Genomic DNA, 21,431 nt, shown 5'->3' on the forward strand with positions numbered 1-21,431 from the left:
TTATGATTTTGCACCTTGAATGCTTGTTCATATAGATGAAACCTTTGTTAACACATAAATCACCATTAGGCAACATTAGTCCTGTTTGATAAACTTGTAATTGACAGGAACATCTAAAAGAAAAAAGACTTGAACTTTGAGAATTTGGTTTAAGCTTCAACAATTAATGATTTAACTACATTTTATTGTAAAGTTCTCTATGAAACAAAATACTTTGAGATTTTCGCCTACACGCCACGCTAGAGCCTATTGTAGAGGCCAGAGACGGATTCAAGATTTAAATTCTATGAATTCATTCTTTAAGATTTAGCAATGAACTCATTATATATTGTTAAAGTCACCGGTTCATATTTATTTATTGTAATTTTATTGAATTTTTACACATAAATTTATGTTTTGCATCGTAAGTACTGATTTAGATGAACTCACTACCGATACATTAGATCCGCTCCTGATAGGCTTGTTGAAAAATGGCCGCACAGTTTCAGGCTTGCAGCAACAAATGATTCATCATGTTTTCATCAACAAATTGTTCATATTACAACTCACACTTGTATTTTACATAATATAAATGCAAATAATAAAACGACATGTACAGTGCCGATCCAAACAAGCACCATTGCACTTCACCTAAATCACACTATAGGAAAACTAACCAATTTGAAGAATTATTGGTAGAGAAATAGCTAGAAGGGCACTTCAAAAACCAATAGAAGCACGACGCGTTCACCATAAGAGATGTAGGAGGTTTATTGCAAGGTTCCGCGCCAATCTGTATTTTGAATCAAAGTGTCAGAGCTAACATGTCAGAAGTAATAAGGCTACACATACTAAATCATCAAGTATGCATTAGCTATACTGCTTGGATTCTTCAAAAAAGGCTATCAGGTACGTCTGATCCTTCAAAAATAGTGCATGTATCCAACACGAGTACAATAACATTTTTGGGAGGTCCGAGCAATATAGTGCATTAGTAGAGTTTGTGCCAGAAAGTTATCATTGTGATTAGGTGATAGGAGAAGCTTGAATTTTCAATAAGTACATAGAGCAAGCTTAAAGTAGTTTGGTGAAAGAGAGTTTAAGTTATGAGGCTTGGATGTTACAACTTGATTATATGCCTTTGATTGTTTTGGTGATTGTGAACTTCAAATTACGCGAAGAACATGAGAAAATGTGTAGTGTGTTATGCACGTGCTCACGACTAATCGTTGTTATCAAGTCATTAGCATAGGTTGATGCAACATAGACTTGTGTGATGCACGTGCACGAGACTAAGGTAGCTCTCCATAGCTCCTCTTTTCTCGAGAATCCATACATCCCTTGTCAGTGTGTGTACAGCTATTTTCGAGCACAAGTTTAGGTTCGGCCTCAATGGGAAAACACAATGGAGCACCTAACTCTTCACAATCAATTTCTCAGAATGCTATAAGAATTGAAGAAGAAAATGAAGTACCTGTTGGATACAATGTGTAGGATAGACTTTCACATGAATGCTGACCATCTACCTCATAGTAATGTTTGATGGATGGGATCCGTCCAACCTTTGAACGATTGCTACTTCCTTTGCCACGGATATTCTCAACGAGTTCTAATGAAGCTGCTTTCAGATTCATCTGTTCCAAATTGGTAAGATAGTCAAGTCCTTGAGGAACCACCTTCAGTTTAGGACAATCGTGTATATGCAGGCGCACAAGTTTTGGCATAACTCCTTCCAGGAATACCATTTCATCCAACTCTGGCAAACACGAAATGTGTAGGTCCTCGAGCTTTTGGAATCCTGATTCAAAGTGCAGCTGTTTCTGGCTGGCGTAGGCATTAACCAGCACAAGATGCTCCAAACACGGAAGCTGACTGATGCAGGGGATAGGATCCTGATCTTTTGGGAAGTGGCTCCAATGCAAATGCAAATGCATAACGTTGAGCATCGAAGAAAACCAACGAGGAACTTTGCACATTCTTCCAGCTAAAATAACCTTCCGGAAAATGGATGGAGTCTTCGAGAGATCGTCTAATTTAAGAATTGCATTTGCATCCACTGTCATCACAAGTAGATGGTGAAGGAATTTAAGTTTGTCGATGGACAAACATAAATTCTTCATATGTTCTTCTTTGACATTTGTGAGCTCAATCCTTCTAAGCTTAGTCATTTTCACTATCTTACGTGCTATATCCGCATTTGCCTGTATGCAATTAAGAACTTGTAAGTTCTTCATCTTCCACAGCTTACCCGGAACTTGCACCCCTCTAACATATGCAAAATGTTCTGCTGATATCTCTTTGCCATAGGCAAGAAGATGTCGCAGATTATGCAGCTCGGTGATTCCATTTGGGAGTACATTCACTTCTGTTCGCCTAATATCTAACGTCTGTAGGTTTCTCAGTCGATTCACAGACGTTGGAAGCTCTTTTATTCCTGTACCACCCAGACTTAAGTACCTTAGATTGAACAAGTTACCTAGTTCATTAGGTAACGAATCAACTTTGGCATCGTTCAACTCCAACACCCTCAGTAGTCTAAACCTGGATAAAAGATCATCCAACAAAAACTTGGATTCCCCTTTGTCATTGAACATAGAGAAAGATCGAACGTGTGTCAAATCACCTTTCATCTTAACCGCTCCATCAACATTGTACACGGACAATCTACGTGCTCTTTTCTCATCTTTCTCCAGTACTTCTTCACCACATATAGACAAGAAATTCTCCTTCTCTGAGATCGAACGAGCTAGCTCCCACATCAGATCATGCAACTTGCAAGTCTTCGGTCTTATAAAACTCTGATGCTTTACAACCTGGAGTAAGTTCCTAGAAATCAGTTCCTTGAGATAAATTTTCCCGACTTCTTCCGAATTCAGGCTGTTCTTTTCTTCCAGAAAACCTTCAGCCATCCACATTCTAATGAGTCTGCCTGCTCCTATCCATTTTCCCATCGGAAAACGACAACAATACAGAAAACAGTTCTTAAGATAGTAAGGCAAATCATTGAAACTCAACAACATAACAGTTTTAACCTCATCCAGTAACTTATTGTTGCTGATATGCCAACTTAAGCTGTCGTAAACTTCCCTCCATTTCATTTCCGACCTATCTTTAGACCCCATTAGTCCTCCAAGAGCAACAATTGCTAATGGTAGACCTTCACATTTTTTCACCAATGCCCTGCCTATTTCCTCCAGTTCAGGAGGACACTTGCAATTAGGCTGACTTGAAAACGCCTTGTTGCAAAATAGCATCCACGCGTAGTCATCAGCTAAAGGTTTAGAACGAAAATGTGTGCCACCAGGACCATAAGGGTAAGCTGCAATATCTTCATTTCGCGTTGTTATGATGACCCTGCTCCGGTTTTTATCATCAGGAAGAGCAACACTTATTTGTCTCCAGAAATTATTGTTCCATACATCATCAAATACAACAATATACCTCTTTTTGTGCAAGAACTTCACAAGAGTCTCCACCAACTGCCTGTAGTCCATTGACTTCAAGTTTTTCGGGATCAGATCTTCCTTTTCATCGAAAAACTCTGAGATCAGCTTTTTGAGCAGGTCCTCAATCGTGTTGTTTTGTGAGACGGAAACCCAAGCACAACAATCAAAATTCTTCCTCACAGTCAGGCTAGTATACGCTTTCGCGACTAAAGTTGTCTTACCTGAACCACCCATGCCCGCGATAGAAATGACAACACGGTGAGCCTCCTCTCCCTCCAAACTTGACAGCAACGAGTCTTTAACTTTATCGATCCCTATAACTTCGTCGTTCTGTATGAAGAGTGAAGATTCTCCAATATTTTGCACACAACTACAACAACTTTGTGAATTTGATCCAGCGTTCGAGGATGCTTCCATGTGACTTAGATCATACCTCTTGCTTCGTTTTGCAATGTCTTTAATCTCAGATCTGATTCTCTTCAACTCCAGGGCAGTTTTATACCTCAACCACAGTATCTTTGGAAGGTAAAACACACCAGCTAGACGCCCTCTAAAACCGCTCTTTTTCATGCTATCCACATGATACAAGAACTCATCAATGATATCTTCAGCTTCAAACGCTACGTCCCTCACTTGTACCACCCAAACACACACCCCTTCATTCTGGTTTTTACACTTCTCAGCATCTTTTATAAATGAACCTATGCTCTCTAGCTCAAGTTTCACCTTCGAGATCTCGTGACGAACTCCTCCAATCGCATATCCTGGATTGTCAAGCACAAACTCCATGCTCAATATCAAGATTTTCACTGCAGATTCAGCCATTTTTTTGTCTTTTCTCAAAAATTGTTGTTCATGAACAAGACAACTATTTGGTAATGATGTATAAAGCTAACTATCAAAACCAATAGTAAAGGTTCTCATGTATAATATATTTCATTTCAGGTATAAATTGTATATAACTAGAAAAAAAAAATACCAACAGTAAAGTATGTCCACAAATAATGAATAAATATGTACTAATGGCGCATATAACACATATCCACATGTATAAATATGTATACATAATGGTTCCACATAGCAACTATTGCTTGAACTCTCCAAAAATAATGTTACTCAAATTAGAGGTTATAAAAGAACTGACCTTTTTTAATATTACACAATTATAAAATGTGTATCCGAGGTTCGAACCCTCAAAAGAAATTAAAAGTGACCCGAGAGATGGGTTTCCATTTTCCTGGTTTTTTGCGCTAAAAATGTAAAAAATAATAAAAGATAACTACTTTTTTGAAAACTGACCTTTTCTTAGGCCAATTTCTGAAAGTAATTTTTGACTTTTTTTAAGTAGTGCGAACATTCACTAGCTCCTTCATATTTTTGAAAAATCCAAGCCACATAACTCTCATTTTATCTAGCTTCATGAGTCAATAGACATCCATTATTTTTTTGGAAATGGACCCTTCTTGCTCTCAAACAAGGACTTAGAAACCCCAAATAGGAAAGTTGTTTGATAAAGAGTAAATCATGACAAAGAATTGGGATGAAAGAAACCTAATTACCATCTTTTCACTACTGATAAATTGTAATTTGTAACATAAGAACCCCTAAGGCTTTGGTAAAGTGGTGAGACCGCATCGTGTGATGATGTGTGAATTAGGTACACGTGGCAATTTCAAACCCTACTGCAACCAAAAGTATGATATTTAAGTGAAGAAGAATAGAGAGACAAGTTCATTATCTATCGAGTTCTAAATGGGTAAAATTCACAAATTAAAATAGCTACTTTTCAGTTCAATAACTAAACAATAGCTATTATCATAGAGTTTCAAATTTTATAAATAAAACGAATCTGAAAGAATAAATTAAAAATAAAAGAAAGACTGTCTTCGCATATGCTAGATTTTTACTTTTTTTTTAATCAGATAATTAGTGGAGGGGGTAATTCCAAGGATATCATAAAACTTCAACATAATTTAGATAAGTAACTGATAGTTTTATATTGTGAAATTAAGAAGACAATATTCTACTAATTTCCATATAACTTTGATAGCTTATCAAGATGATTGCCATCATTATAGATGAAAACTATATGAAAAATATAGTACAACTTTTATAGAAATCTTAAAAAATAAGATAGATTATCCGCTATACATCAATTAAAATATATTGATACTACAATTTTTATTCTAGCATTATCATCGTATACAAGTTAAATTTTTTATACAATTACTTTGTTCATTGCTTAAACAGTCATAAAACTATTAGAAATAAGTGAACAAAGTCAAAATTATTTTTTGTTTGACTCTTTGAGAAGAATAAAACATAAATAATGATTCTTCCATTAAATAGTTGAGTAACCAATAAAACCCTAACATTATAAAAAGTATCATGGGTTCCACCCTACTTTTGTTTTGTTTTGTTTGGTTTTCCTTGTGTTCGGAGCCCACATTGGAGCTCCGACTAAATTCGTATCGCGCTCTGCAGGGCTCATTCGAGGGTGGCGCTCCCAACAGGATTTTCTCCATACCCAGGGCTCAAATCCAAGACCTCTGATTAAGGGTAAAACACTCCCACCAATGCACCACAACATGGTTCCAGCCTACTTGAGCACAAATAAAACTGAAATTATTCTACTCATATCATATTTTAAAAAGTAGAAGGCAAATACTACTTGGATTCCTAAATAAAGACTTTGAAAAAGAACTTATCATCAACATGATTGACAAAAGTTGACAAAGTTCGTACAATTATTGAAAATACAATGCATTCATCTCTCTTTCTTTCTTTTATAGAAAAAAGATGAGTTTGATATATATATTAAATTGTTGTTATGTGTGGAATTCGAATCACAAAAATGTATTGTATGTAATTTTTATTTTATATTATTTCAAGAGGTTGTTTTTGTAGCTTAAACAGGTGATCTCCTGACCTGATTACATGACATTAATTTTACTGGTTATGTCAAAACTCGTTTTCAATAATTCTTGTAAAAATTACATAAATTTCATAGTGTTAAGAGCTAATTACATCCTATCGATCCATATTCTTTCTCAAATCACAAAAATCCTTTAAATTTATAGGATCTCGGATACATCAAGAAATCCGTGAATATATAGCTCATGAATTGCGAATGATACATTACTTAATGAGAGGAATGTATCCCAAAGGGGATAAAGATGTATCTGAGAGGAGAGGGATGTTTCCGAGAGGAGAGATGGATGTTTCCGAGAGGAGAGAGGGATGTATCCGAGAGGGACAGGGATGTATCAAAGAGGGGATAAAGATGTATTTGAGAAGAATTTTTTATAATTTTTTTTTAAATGGTATGAATTTTAGAGATTATGATAAAATATAGGATGTGTATTTATATAATTTTTTCATAATTTTAATATATAATGCTTTTTTGGTCCCACTGTCAACACCATTTCTGCCAATATGGCACTACTAATGTGGTGACCTTTTTTCCCCTATGTAATATCTCCATCTACATGGAGTAATATAATATTCCAGATTAGCCAAAACAGAATAATTGAGTAACTTAAATATGTACTCCATAAATAAAGTACTACTAGTATTTAAGGGTGGTCAATGACCTGGAAAAACAATAATGGGAGATTAGACAAAAATAAATAAATGCTAGTAGGTGATTTTATTTCATCTGTCTATATTTTGGTGTGCATAGTTATTTGAATTTGTGGGTGAGAAATAACAACAAATATCTACTAAATAATTGAGATACACATAAGCTATTTTAGATACTATTGATATAAAATAATATAGATATTGGTGTATAATCAAAATTATATAACATATTGATATTAGCTAGAGATTATACATAATCCAATTGATTTGTTCAAAGGAAAATTTTCAAAATAAAAAATATTGAACAAAATATAGCACTTCATTTGCAAAAAAATATACAGTCCCACTCTTTTCTCAAAGGTAATTATTAATTTTGATAATTTTTAAGACTTGACTTTCCAAGTCTTCTTATCAGTCAAAAAGAATGAGAATATTAATCAATGTTGTATGACCAACATGTCTCCAATTAACCCATCTAAATGAAATATTCATAATTCTCAAAAATAAAAATGTATGTGGAAACCAATTTTCTTTTATAATATCCGTATATTATAAGTTAAACTCGAAAAAAAAAAAGTCGACTTAGAAATATTGCGAGCCGTCCGTACAGATAAAAAAGCATAGAACAAGTTAGCAATTATTTTGTACTATGTACCACATGGTGAATGATTGATTCTTTATTTGTTATTATCCATACATTACTATATATTACTATATATTAGAAGAGTCTAGGATTTACTATCATTGTTCCAATTAAATCATTACAAATGTCCAATACTTACTATATAAAATATACAAGTGGGCCCCACCTCCTTCCACTTAAATAATATTTTTCAACCTTATCATGGTAAAAGTTGAATTTATTATCCTTTTCATTTAATTTTATATGATATTATTTTTTCTATAAAATCATTATATATGTTTTAATAATTTAAATTTCAAAAACATTATAATTTAACTTTAAAGATTTTATTTTATCAAAATCTTGTACATTGAAATATATAGTTATGAATTTAAAATATTTTTAAAATCATATAAAAATTTCAATAACTTCTCAAATTCCATAATATAACACTTAAATACTACATATTATATATTAAATACTACACTATAAATGACTTAAATACTCCATATTATCTATTACAATAATTAACAATTATTTGACACTTTAAATTCTATCAATGCCATATAAATTAGGATAAAAAACCTAACATATAATATTTAAATATATTTAAAAATAATATAAGTAATACTATACATTACAATAATTAACAGCTTAATTATTTAAATATTTTTTTAATAATATATGTTATTTGCCATGTCCCAATTTATGTGGCATTAATTGATAGATTTGTTGGAGTCGAGAGATTTATTTTGTTAATTATTGTAATTTATAGTTTCTTTTTCGTCAATTTCAAACAATATATGTTTATCATATAATCCATTTTATGTGGTACCAATAGAATTCAGAGAGTCAATTAAATTTTTTATATAAGTTTTAAATAATTAAGCTGTTAATTACTGTAATGTATAGTATTACTTATATTATTTTTAAATATATTTAAATATTATATGTTAGGTTTTTTATCCTAATTTATATGGCATTGATAGAATTTAAAGTGTCAAATAATTGTTAATTATTGTAATAGATAAGATGGAGTATTTAAGTCATTTATAGTATAGTAATTAATATATAATATGTAGTATTTAAGTGTTATATTATGGAATTTGAGAAGTTATTGAAATTTTTATATGATTTTAAAAATATTTTAAATTGTTAGCTATTGTGATTTGTAGTACTTTTTTTAACATAATTTTGAAAATAATATTTATTAATCTATTTGTTCTAATTTATGTGGCACATGCAGAATTTCAAATATTAACCATTTTTTATATGTCTCTTTAATATATTAAGTTGTTAATTATTGTATTTTATAGTACATTTTGAACCTAATTTTTTAATAATATATGTTATTTGCCATGTCCCAATTTATGTGGCATTAATTGATAGATTTGTTGGAGTCGAGAGATTTATTTTGTTAATTATTGTAATTTATAGTTTCTTTTTCGTCAATTTCAAACAATATATGTTTATCATATAATCCATTTTATGTGGTACCAATAGAATTTAGAGAGTCAATTAAATTTTTTATATAAGTTTTAAATAATTAAGCTGTTAATTATTGTAATGTATAGTATTACTTATATTATTTTTAAATATATTTAAATATTATATGTTAGGTTTTTTATCCTAATTTATATGGCATTGATAGAATTTAAAGTGTCAAATAATTGTTAATTATTGTAATAGATAATATGGAGTATTTAAGTCATTTATAGTATAGTAATTAATATATAATATGTAGTATTTAAGTGTTATATTATGGAATTTGAGAAGTTATTGAAATTTTTATATGATTTTAAAAATATTTTAAATTGTTAGCTATTGTGATTTGTAGTACTTTTTTTTAACATAATTTTGAAAAAAATATTTATTACTCTGTTTGTTCTAATTTATGTGGCACACGCAGAATTTCAAATATTAACCATTTTTTATATGTCTCTTTAATATATTAAGTTGTTAATTATTGTATTTTATAGTACATTTTGAACCTAATTTTTTAATAATATATGTTATTTGCCATGTCCCAATTTATGTGGCATTAATTGATAGATTTGTTGGAGTCGAGAGATTTATTTTGTTAATTATTGTAATTTATAGTTTCTTTTTCGTCAATTTCAAACAATATATGTTTATCATATAATCCATTTTATGTGGTACCAATAGAATTTAGAGAGTCAATTAAATTTTTTATATAAGTTTTAAATAATTAAGCTGTTAATTATTGTAATGTATAGTATTACTTATATTATTTGTAAATATATTTAAATATTATATGTTAGGTTTTTTATCCTAATTTATATGGCATTGATAGAATTTAAAGTGTCAAATAATTGTTAATTATTGTAATAGATAATATGGAGTATTTAAGTCATTTATAGTATAGTAATTAATATATAATATGTAGTATTTAAGTGTTATATTATGGAATTTGAGAAGTTATTGAAATTTTTATATGATTTTAAAAATATTTTAAATTGTTAGCTATTGTGATTTGTAGTACTTTTTTTTAACATAATTTTGAAAAAAATATTTATTACTCTGTTTGTTCTAATTTATGTGGCACACGCAGAATTTCAAATATTAACCATTTTTTATATGTCTCTTTAATATATTAAGTTGTTAATTATTGTATTTTATAGTACATTTTGAACCTAATTTTTTAATAATATATGTTATTTGCCATGTCCCAATTTATGTGGCATTAATTGATAGATTTGTTGGAGTCGAGAGATTTATTTTGTTAATTATTGTAATTTATAGTTTCTTTTTCGTCAATTTCAAACAATATATGTTTATCATATAATCCATTTTATGTGGTACCAATAGAATTTAGAGAGTCAATTAAATTTTTTATATAAGTTTTAAATAATTAAGCTGTTAATTATTGTAATGTATAGTATTACTTATATTATTTGTAAATATATTTAAATATTATATGTTAGGTTTTTTATCCTAATTTATATGGCATTGATAGAATTTAAAGTGTCAAATAATTGTTAATTATTGTAATAGATAATATGGAGTATTTAAGTCATTTATAGTATAGTAATTAATATATAATATGTAGTATTTAAGTGTTATATTATGGAATTTGAGAAGTTATTGAAATTTTTATATGATTTTAAAAATATTTTAAATTGTTAGCTATTGTGATTTGTAGTACTTTTTTTTAACATAATTTTGAAAAAAATATTTATTACTCTGTTTGTTCTAATTTATGTGGCACACGCAGAATTTCAAATATTAACCATTTTTTATATGTCTCTTTAATATATTAAGTTGTTAATTATTGTATTTTATAGTACATTTTGAACCTAATTTTTTAATAATATATGTTATTTGCCATGTCCCAATTTATGTGGCATTAAATACATATATGAAATATCTTCTTTTTTTACTTTTTATTTAAAGATGTAAAAATTATTATTACAGACAATATTAATTTATCATAATTAAGTGATAAATCGATTATATTGAGTTTGAATAAATATGATATTGACTTGCTACATCCACCTTTGTATATCGACATTCTATATCCACCTTTAGTTAAAATAAAGCAAACCTACTTTCGTCATCCCAACAAAAAGTTCGAACTATTATTCCTATTTTACAACTGTAGTGTCTTCATTAGTTTATACGCATTTTGATTAATTTTATAGTGTACCTACTACCTGTACAAGTACTGAGTAACTCTTTCCACCAAAGCTTAGATATATGTATGAATTCAACCAGTTTAAAAATGTTGATGGATAAATATGGGGATTTTTTTTTTTTTTTGGAGGATCCAACACGGGCATGAAAACATCATTAGAGAGTCCAAACAACATAGCAATTAACCACAAACTCAAGGAGATGATTTCCAACATAAAATTGGTTTGACTCCCACAGCAGGAGCACACAAAATTGATCATCTCATCCAGCAACTTACTTGAATAAATACATTATTTTTTTATGGCAAACTTGTGCACAACACTTGTCTTGTAAGCCATATATTTTTTGCTTAAGAAGAGTATTGAAATTGAAATACAACTACAAACACAATGCAAAGACTGAATGTACCAGTAATATAAAAAGTACATGTAAGCTCATACAAGTAGAGGTTACAACTTGATGAGTCGATCCACCTACACGTCTTGCTTTTACTGCTATGTCGGGAGTTTAGCACCAGGGCAACCATTCCTCTGCATAGCACCAGAGACTGCCAAGAGTTGAAGCAGCCACAGCTTCCTTAAGCATCTGCACGGACAAAAAAACAAAGTGTAATGTTAAGTTTGCTACGAACACTTACTTGCAACAATAACGGGACAGAGAGTTTGAAAAAGATGCTGAAATTTCACCATTTAGGGGAAGAAGCACTCCTTGAAGAGAATCCAGAAGGAGCATTCGGAATGGATATGGACAGCTGAGTGGTGGAGAAATTATTTTTGCCAGATCCCTCATCAAGATTGGACCATGATTCTTTGGATGTAGGCCACTCGTCAAAGAATGAACGCATTGGATGCTGTGTCTCCTGCTTTACTGTACCAGGTGAATCTATGTCACTGCTGAAGAAGCAATGTTGGGGTTGCTGTTTTGATTCGATCACAGGCTCAAACGGATTAGGTGAACTACCCAACAGCTGGGAATCATTTTTCAGATTGGGTTTTGACGGAACTTGTGATGGCATCAGACGCCACATGTTGTCTGTGTTAGAACCCGTACCTCCTAGTCCTCTCACACTTGCGGAAGCTACTGGCAAGAAATTGTGGTCATCCGCATCAGGAGCCATTCCGTACCTGTGTAGCATTTCATGAAACTGGATTTTATGCCATTTACACCAAATGCAAGACCAACAATACACCATATCAGACATATTCACTGAGCCGTAACAAGAAAACATACATGGAACTTCGAACAGTACCCAATACCCTAACGGTTAATGTGAAGAGCGAGCATCGTCTTAAGAAAAGGGCTTAAAAGAACAAGATTTTATTGACAACCACCAATTTTTTCTTTTTTGATAAAGATTGACAATATCATGTGTGTATTAAGTAGGGGATAGCAGGGGAAACTTGGTCATATTTTGCCCTCTTGCATAAAATTCTTGTCGTACTTATAAGAATCTAACAAATACTAAAGGATTCTAACTATGCTATAGTTTTTGAGCTCAAATTGATGAAGTGGATGATGAGATAAGATTTGAGATAATATCATGATTAGTGATATCCCTTATACTCATGATCACTAGTCTTTTCACTGTTCTATGTAAGATAATTTGGACCTAAAGTAGTTTTACAAAGGGAAGATGGTAACTGAATCTCCCCTACTTGACAGCTTTCAGTTTGAAACAATTGGGGAAAAAAGAAGGATTGACAGTCACCCGTGTCATATTTAGCATCCGTCCAAATGTAAAAGATTGGAGCCAGCAACTCTATCTTTCATCAGCAATAGAAAACACAACATAGGAGCAGAAGACTTGTCACTTGAAAACAATATTAAACAGTTGTGGCAAAACACCAAGATTTTATGCAAAGCTGCACAAGAATTTAGATGAAAGTAACAAAAATGACATGCCAACTACTTGAGAACTCTTTTATAGAGTCACATAATCAAGGTGCACTACCAGTAAAGGGCAGGCCAATGCACGAAATATCCCACAACCCACGTTTACGCAAGGTCCGGGAAAAGTGCTGCACCCCAATGGGATGTAGTGTAGGCTGCCTATCCTAACGCAAGCACCACTGTTTGAACCTGTGACCTATAGGTCACACAGAGACAACTTTACCGTTGTTCCGAGGCTCCAAGTTGCACGGACAGTATGAGAAAAAAATCTATTTAAGGAGAACATGAACCATAGAGGACAAAGAGGATGTACCTATACTCCTTATTATTTATCCCATAGGAGGCAGGCTCCATCTGCAGTTTCGTGGTGGTGCTTCCGTAACTTATTCCATCTGAATTAGCAACGGAATATAATGGCATATTTTGGAAGCTTCCACTGCTATTGCTTTGGAAACTTCCACTTCTATTGCTGCTCCCAGTAGCAGTGTGTGATATACTTGTCGACAAGGACTGGGAAGTAGTTTGAGATTCCACAGGCTTTCTTGAACGGTTGCGGCCTCGATGCATGTGTCGTTCACAATATTTGGAGTCAGGATGTGCATCTTTGGAGCACCTCCACTTCTTTCCATCTGTCCTTCTACATCTTCCTGGCTCGGGGTCAAACTTCTTCCCATAATAGGAACAATAACCCACTGCACATGTAAAATACATTACCACATTTACATTACAAACCCATCATTCACCAACTAAAAAGAAAGACCTTTATCATGCAAAATGCATTTTTTCTTTTTTAGGATCAAGTACGGCCAGAATTTATTGATATTGCATCCAGTATCATGGAATTTCGATAGCTACACTGCCATCAAAATTCTATGAGACTGGAATTTCTGCAACAGACATTGACATTTAAGCACAACCTTAACAGAGTACTACATGAGGGAGACATTGAAATTTAATACAGATGTAAAACTATGAAATTATGTGTAAAAGAAAAAGAGAGAAGCAAAAACATGCCAATCATGGATTTACTGCCATAATGAAACACAAGGTTTAGCCCACCAGATGTCAAGAGAGTGGATATATGTTAAAAGTAAGCGCTTGGCCAAAAACTAAACTATTTACATATGTAAATGACATTTTTATAGAATAGTACAATTTCAAATCAAATATCAAATCCACATGACAGAAACTATTGGATTTAGGACATTGATGAAGGCTAGTAGCCTTTTAGATAAGGTCGGGTTCGAATCACAAAACCCAGGGTGTTCTCTTTTCCCCCTTTAAATGAGACAATGTTACTTTCGCACAGCATCTTTTTAGGAAGTGAGCATGGATCATTTTTCCCAGCCTATTCAAATGATAAAAGAAAAGGAGCACGTGTTGAAGGAATCAAACCCATGATCTTAACCTACAAGTTCACTCCTTTGCGATGCACCGGTGTTTAATTTCTGTTTAAGGTATTGAATAAAAAGAAATTTCTTTCTTAAACTCCCTGCCCAATTAAACATCATCACCTAAATTGAGACAAAGGGAGTAACTTTTTGCTGTTGTTTGTTTTATTTACTCTACAGATTTTGTAATCCTGTGTTGTATAATCTTGTTTATTTATATAAATCATTAAAGATTGATGTATTTTAATAATTAAAATAACAAAACATAAGAAATTGAGAACTTTGAAGCAAATTATGAAACTTGAAAATGTGTAAAGATTTGAAATTTTACAGTAAATAGTTAAATTCGTTAAGTTATTTGTGCGTCGAGTTTATACACATTTGACTAGTTCACTAAAATATAAATTTGTAAATGACTGTCAAATTAAACATATCTTGGCTCTCTGCTTTGCTGTTGGCCTGTCATCAGCCATTGAACCCGCTTGTGCAATACCAAATAGATTCATCTAACAAATATTTTTAGAAACAAGGAAAATAAAATTGTTTTTTCCTATAACAGAGAAACCCATGAGGGACGCACGGTTGAAACTAGATGGATAGTGAGCCCGGCCCTCTATCCTTCTCAACTTAAATACCAAGCATTTGTACAGCAAGGTTCGATCCAGTGATGAGCACCTAAGCCACAAGTCATCACGTGTTGTGCCCTTACCACTACACAACAGGGCTAATAAGATGAACCGTGAATGTTTCTAGCACTGGTAAAAATACTTTAAAAACAAATCCATAATATACTTCCAACCAAGATCTTAGAATCAAAATATAGGGATGCAGTTCTTTATTATACTGCCTTAACAAATCTAAAGTTCCTTTTCTTTTTAAAGCAAGGTTTAATAGAGAAAAGCAATGAAAAACAATGTTCATCGATCTGCATGCACCAATTTAACCATCAAATTATGGTAAACTTCCCCACTCTCATAAATGCAAACACTATAAAGAGCTCAACTATGATAAACTAAAATTAACAAACCATAAGAAAAAAGAATGATTTCATGTAACCAAGAAATCCCTGAGGGTAGTGTCGGACAGTTCGAAACTAGGTGGATAGCCTCCTCTATCCTTATCCTTGTCCACTTAAATCCTAAGCTTTTGTACGTAAGGTTCGATCACATGATGAGCACCTAAGTCACACTCTTACCTCTAGACAGCTGCGCTAAAAGGATGAATGCTTCTAGCTCTTATAGAAATACTTCTAAAAGTGAATGGATAGTATTCTTCCATCCAAGATTTTAGAATCAAAAACAAAGGGATGGCAGTTCATTATTTTTCTTCATCTTTAAAGGTAATACTCCCTCTGTTACCTTTTGTTTGTCTTTCCATTTTAGTCCGTTTAATTAATAACGTATCTTTCCCCTCTTGGCAACTCTTTAGTTTCAACTTTCCATTTAAGACCACAACATTAAAAATCATTTCGGTACATTATATATATCTTTAATGCAATACCACAAGATTCAACAGTTTTTTTTTAGTTTCTAAACTTCATGGTAAGTCAAAACCAGATTAACAAATTGAAACGGAGAGAATACTAGAAAAAAGCCATGAGAAACAATGTTCCTAGATCTGCATGCTCCAATTTCACCATCAAATTACATTAACCTTCCCATTCACAAAACACCATAAAATGCTCTATAACTACAACAAATCAACCAATTAACAAACAAACAAACAAACCAAAAAAAAACTTTAAACTGAAAAAAAAAAAAAAAAGAGAAAAAGAAAGAAGAAACTTACAGCTAGGATGATTGAAGAACCTGGCTGAGATAGCATCAAAACTCCGGCGAATAGGTACTACTAGGTCCGGTGGCACAGGTAGCCCAGCTACTAAATACTTATAAATCATAGCTTGATGCTCCAATTCCTGCCACTGCACCGCTGTAAACGGTGGCCGGAATCCATAATCATTATACCCCACCTCCCCTCCACCTCCCACCAACCCCACCCCCACCACTGATGTCGTTGAGGTCCCACTCATCTCCTCCAAGAACCAAAAAAGACTTCACCTTTTTGCTTAATTTACACACCCTTTTCCCTTTTCTTCCAAAAGCTGCACCCAAAAATAAGAACAAACATCAGTTAATATACAAACATATTGTAAATGCTCAAACAGAAAGACAAAAAATAATCAAGAAAAGCATTTTTTTTGTGTTTCTTGAGTGTGGGGGTGGGGGTAGAGGGGTTAAGGGGAGTAGAGGTTGTTGGGGTTACCCAAAAGGGGGACAGATCTAGGGTTTTGGATAAACCTGCTAGAAGAACAGAGAGAGAAAAAAAAGTGAAGAAAGAAAGAAGAGTGTACTAGTACTTGTTAATGGGTTTTTTGATTAAGTAGTGATTAATGACTCTAATCAAATGGAGATTTGAAGGTTAACATTGTGTATTAGCAATGGAAGAATGGTGGGTTTAAGTTAATGAAGAGTGTTTTATGAGTGTTGAGGTTAAGGGAAGCATTGGGACATGGGAATAAGGATGTAGGGGTTGAGGTTTGAGGGGACCTTGGGGTATGGGGGGCCATGTCTTTGTTTTTGTTGTGGTCCAATTGATGCAATGCAAACATATCTTCTCCTTTTTATTATCTTTCAAAAAAAATTAAAAATTAAAAATGTTCATATGATTGTATTTTGTTTTTCAAAGGGTAGTGATAAAGTTAATTTTGTTATGAAATAATAAGACTTATATCAAAGAGGAGGAAGAGAGAAATTTTTATTTTTTTTGGTTACAAAATGAATTGAGTTGGCTTCTTATTTATTAAAACAACGGAAGCAGTTTACAAAGTTACTTACAAGTTATTTGCAAAGCTTCTAATAAGGAGTTAACTTACAACGTTGTTTGTTGAAACCTACTTGCAAATTTGCTTGTAGAAAACTACTTATAAGTCACTTGAAAAAATCTGCTGACAAAGTTACTCGTAAGATGTTTGCAAACTTCTTCACGAAATTGCAAGAGTATTGTTCAACATACTTTGACTAATTCTACAAAATATAATGTTTATAAAAAATTAAGACATGAAGAAAAGTCACCTAACATGTTTTTGTCTCCATTAAAATCGAATATCAACAATATAAAATTAATATAACGAATACACATTCAAGAGACTTTATGGTGGTTGATTCATATACTAATATGATAATGTACTATTTAATATTTAATTTATTATTAAATAATTTATAGTAACATTTATATTTAATGTAGGGGTAAAATCGTAATCTAATTTTTGCCTAAAATTCTTTCCACTTTTAGTATAACTAGTTTTCGAAACGTGTGTTGCTTGTTTATCCCTTACTCTTGTATAAAATTTATATAGTGGGTGAAAGAGTTGTGGTACTTTTCAAACAGAAACAACTTAACACAATAAGTTAACTAAAATATATCCTCAAAAAGCAATTCAAAAAAGATAAAAGACACTCAACCAATATCAAGAAGAATTCTTCTTGCCTTTACATTACAAATCTTAAAATAAAAAATATCTAAAGTTTCTTTCTATCATTTTCTCCTATTCAAAGCGTTAATTATATTTATATCCTAAAGGTGGAAGAAATGAATACAAAAATATAATAACCAATTATAAAGTTATATTTGAAAACTCAAAAAGAAGGAAATATTAAATAAAAATTTACTTACAATTTCATATTCGAAGAATTTTCATCTTGATGACAATTTACATATTTCTCAATAAAAAGAAGATGAATATGCATGAAATAATAAAGAATACAAATAAGATTCTTACAATTACAAATTGAAATGAAAATTATACAAATAATACATAATATATGATATGATGATATGAGGTTTATCTAATCTGAGCCAAGTCAAAAAATGGCTCTAGCTTTCTCTTTAGCACAGGCTTTGTCTCTTTAGGACTCCCAAAAACATTCCATAATCTTAGTGTCTCATCAGCTGCTGCAGTCGCGACGGTATAGCCATCTGGGCTCTGAAATATGTCAAGACGAAAAGTCAGTAAACTGTAAAAGCACCGTGAAAATACGAGCATAAACGAACAAATCGTGACAGTTCTGGTTAACCAATCATACCTGAGCCATATAAAGAACTCTTGATGTGTGACCCAAAAGTTCTGAAATTTTCATCATAGAAGGATATTTCCAAACAGTGAGCTGGTTGTCAGTAAAGCCGTGAGAACTCAAAAGCTCGCGATCATGTCTGTTCCAAAGCAAGGAACAGACTTGTGAACCTGTATTGACAGAGTTCAAGCATGCCCCCGTATTGGTGTTCCAAAACTTTATGCATTGATCTCCAACGCCACCACCTGAGGCGACCATATTACTCTGGAAAGGACACCAGGAAAGAGCTTTTACAGCAGCTGTGTGATCTGTCATACGGTGAACCCATTGGTGTGTAGAATTAGCAGACCCCATCGATATGCTCCATATATGGACCAAATTGTCGTTCCCTCCACTAGCCAATTGCTGGCCTGAAGCAGACCACTTCAATCCACATATCTCCTGATTGTGTCCCCTGTATGTTCCAACTATGTGGGATCTTACACGCACATCATTGTTGATGATCATACTGTCCATGCCCCCAGTTGTCAGTATGTTTTCATTCCAATCAAGTGAGCCAACCCTTAAGCTGTGTCCTCGTAAAGTCCTCAGCTGTGTATAAAGGCAAGATGTTAGACTTCTGATAAAGAAAGTAAAATATAAGCTCTCTGCATATTTTTATTTCCACGTAAATTGTTGTATAATAATTAGACTAGAAGAAGGAAGACGAAAGAAACTACTCACCAATCGGCAAGACCCCTGCAAGGTGTTCCACAGCTGAACGTGCGAATTATTCAAGCCCACTGCAAGGTGTCTTCCATCTGGTGACCAGCTGACAGCAGTCACCGGCCCAAAATCATCATCAACCGTGAGAAGCTCAGTAGCAGACTCATCAGAAGCATCCCACAGATAGACAGAATTTCCTAAGGCAATGGCAAGTATGTTATTGCTTCCCCAGTCTAACAAATTGAGATAAAAATCATCTAGGATATCAGGAGCATCCAGGGTCCTCTCCGAAGACTGTTAACAAGCAAGGAGTTCTCTAAGTTAGGAACAAACGCCAAGATCAAACATCTATTTACACTAATACAGTAAGTATGGTTAGCATGGACAGACGCAAAAACAAAAAGATAGTAAAAAGGGGAAGAAAGAAAAACTCACTTGGGGAATGTATCTCCTCTTTTTAATGGTTTTTGACTGTTGTATAGATGATGGAGATTCAGAAACTCTCTCAGCCGAATGTGGAGGCTTATTCTTAAAAGCAAGGATCCTCGTTCTATTCATGTTGAAAATTTCTGCTAACTGCTTCGAGTAAGCTTCTTTAGATGGAGAATTTACTCCATAGTGTTCCTTTTTAACCTTCCCACCACTGAGCATGTAATGTGCATAGTCAAAATCCATCGCAGAACGATTGGGTATAAACCTGTCCAGCTGCATTTTCACAAACATATCATTTAAAATCCAACCTTGCAACAAATCTCATATAATGAATATCAAAACATAACTCAACACTGACACTTTAAAACAACGAAAACAATCATTAGAAATACAACCAAAACCAGGATGACGTGACGCAAAGAGCTGACATCCATACATGTTAAAACACCTAGTCCAAAATTTTCTCTAGTTTGATTAATGAAAGCTCAAAAAAGTAAAATCGCAGCCTTTTACCTATCTTCCCTGTTTCAATTTCCTAAGTTTGATCGACATATCACGAATAAATTTTCAACAGCTTATTCACCTAACCTCTTTCTCTTAATAACAACAACAACATACCCAGTGCAACCTCTTTCTCTTAATAAAGAAGTAAAACCATCATCAAAATTCGATACCCGAAAGTAGAAGTCATCAGGTAACCTCATCCACCATACCATTTAGCACACATAACAGATCAAACGACAATATATTCATAATTAAGATTGCATAGTGGAAAACCCCAATTTGCAAAATTTAAGCGAAAAATCAAAACCCAGACAAACAAAAATTCAGAAGGAAACACTAATCTACTTCAAATTCAAGAGCCCAGAATCTACCTATCAATCAATCAATCATCATTTACACCTCAATTCGTCTCGACTATGAAAACCCCCATTTTTCAAAATCTAAACAAAACGCAAAACCCACCAAAACCCTCATACAAAATAAAAAAAAGAGACACTAATTCTTCGCAATTCATAATTTTATCAATTAATCACACCTCAATTTGGCTCGACTATAAGAATCCACTTAAACCCAGTCCAAGAAATGACTACACAGAATGAAGAAAAACAGTAAATGGAAAAAAAAAACGTACATTCTCTCGAGTTCTTTTCTTGTGAGACATCTGATTAACGAGAGGAGGTCGAAACTTATTGTATCTGCTCCCTGCATCCATAGATACAGAAAAAGAGAATTACTCTATCAAATACAAAACGGCAAAGTTGCGAAACAACAACAGAGAGAAACCAATTAACAGTGTTAATAATGGTGGCGGCGTCTTTAGTAGATCAATATGAGAATTTCTTGATAAAGAGCGTCAATGGCGTATTGAATTTCTTCAGCGTCAATGGGGATTTTTTTTTTCTTTCTAGAAGTGTTAAAACTGTAACGGCTATATATATACATTTCGGAGTCGGGTCATTGGACCGGATTCTAATTCGGGTCAGTTTTGTGATCCGGATCTATTGGTGGGAAAGAGATGCTATTTGATTTTTTTTTCTTTCTCTAATTTTTTTTAACTCGGATTTTTTTTTTCATAAGTAAGTTTCTAATTACTTATTTTCTAGTGTTTGTAAGTACACGAAAAAAAATATTTCAAGAATGTTTATATGTAATCTAG

General features: G+C 32.7%; 3 protein-coding genes across 5 annotated transcripts; all 3 read right to left on the bottom strand.

The window, feature by feature from the left end:
* Window positions 1-490: 490 nt before the first annotated feature.
* On the bottom strand, window positions 491-4,361 carry LOC102579698 (disease resistance protein RPM1-like). Its single transcript, XM_006361188.2, has 2 exons — window positions 1,454-4,361; window positions 491-772 (listed from the first exon to the last, which is right to left on the bottom strand). The coding sequence occupies exons 1-2, from the start codon at window positions 4,248-4,250 to the stop codon at window positions 750-752; spliced, it is 2,820 nt and encodes a 939-aa protein (XP_006361250.1). The 5' UTR covers window positions 4,251-4,361; the 3' UTR covers window positions 491-749.
* Window positions 4,362-11,464: 7,103 nt separating this feature from the next.
* Window positions 11,465-17,137, bottom strand: LOC102580024 (growth-regulating factor 4-like). 3 transcript variants are annotated; one of them, XM_015315199.1, is made up of 5 exons: window positions 16,921-17,137; window positions 16,353-16,665; window positions 13,487-13,865; window positions 11,970-12,407; window positions 11,465-11,868 (listed from the first exon to the last, which is right to left on the bottom strand). In XM_015315199.1, coding segments are annotated over exons 2-5 (1,059 nt in total). In that variant the 5' UTR covers window positions 16,594-16,665; window positions 16,921-17,137; the 3' UTR covers window positions 11,465-11,867. The 3 variants fall into 3 exon arrangements, with proteins under 3 accessions (XP_015170685.1, XP_015170686.1, XP_006361251.1); XM_015315200.1 differs by having other exon boundaries at window positions 16,862-17,137; XM_006361189.2 differs by having other exon boundaries at window positions 16,827-17,137.
* A 1,079-nt stretch (window positions 17,138-18,216) lies between these two features.
* On the bottom strand, window positions 18,217-21,170 carry LOC102580347 (cell division cycle 20.2, cofactor of APC complex-like). The gene is made up of 5 exons (XM_006361190.2): window positions 20,907-21,170; window positions 19,775-20,044; window positions 19,358-19,633; window positions 18,647-19,225; window positions 18,217-18,546 (listed from the first exon to the last, which is right to left on the bottom strand). Exons 1-5 carry the CDS (start codon window positions 20,985-20,987, stop codon window positions 18,406-18,408), a joined length of 1,347 nt encoding a protein of 448 aa, XP_006361252.1. The 5' UTR covers window positions 20,988-21,170; the 3' UTR covers window positions 18,217-18,405.
* Window positions 21,171-21,431: the final 261 nt, after the last annotated feature.

The sequence above is a fragment of the Solanum tuberosum genome, unplaced genomic scaffold (assembly GCF_000226075.1).
Source record: "Solanum tuberosum cultivar DM 1-3 516 R44 unplaced genomic scaffold, SolTub_3.0 scf00341, whole genome shotgun sequence".
Classification (NCBI taxonomy): domain Eukaryota; kingdom Viridiplantae; phylum Streptophyta; class Magnoliopsida; order Solanales; family Solanaceae; genus Solanum; species Solanum tuberosum.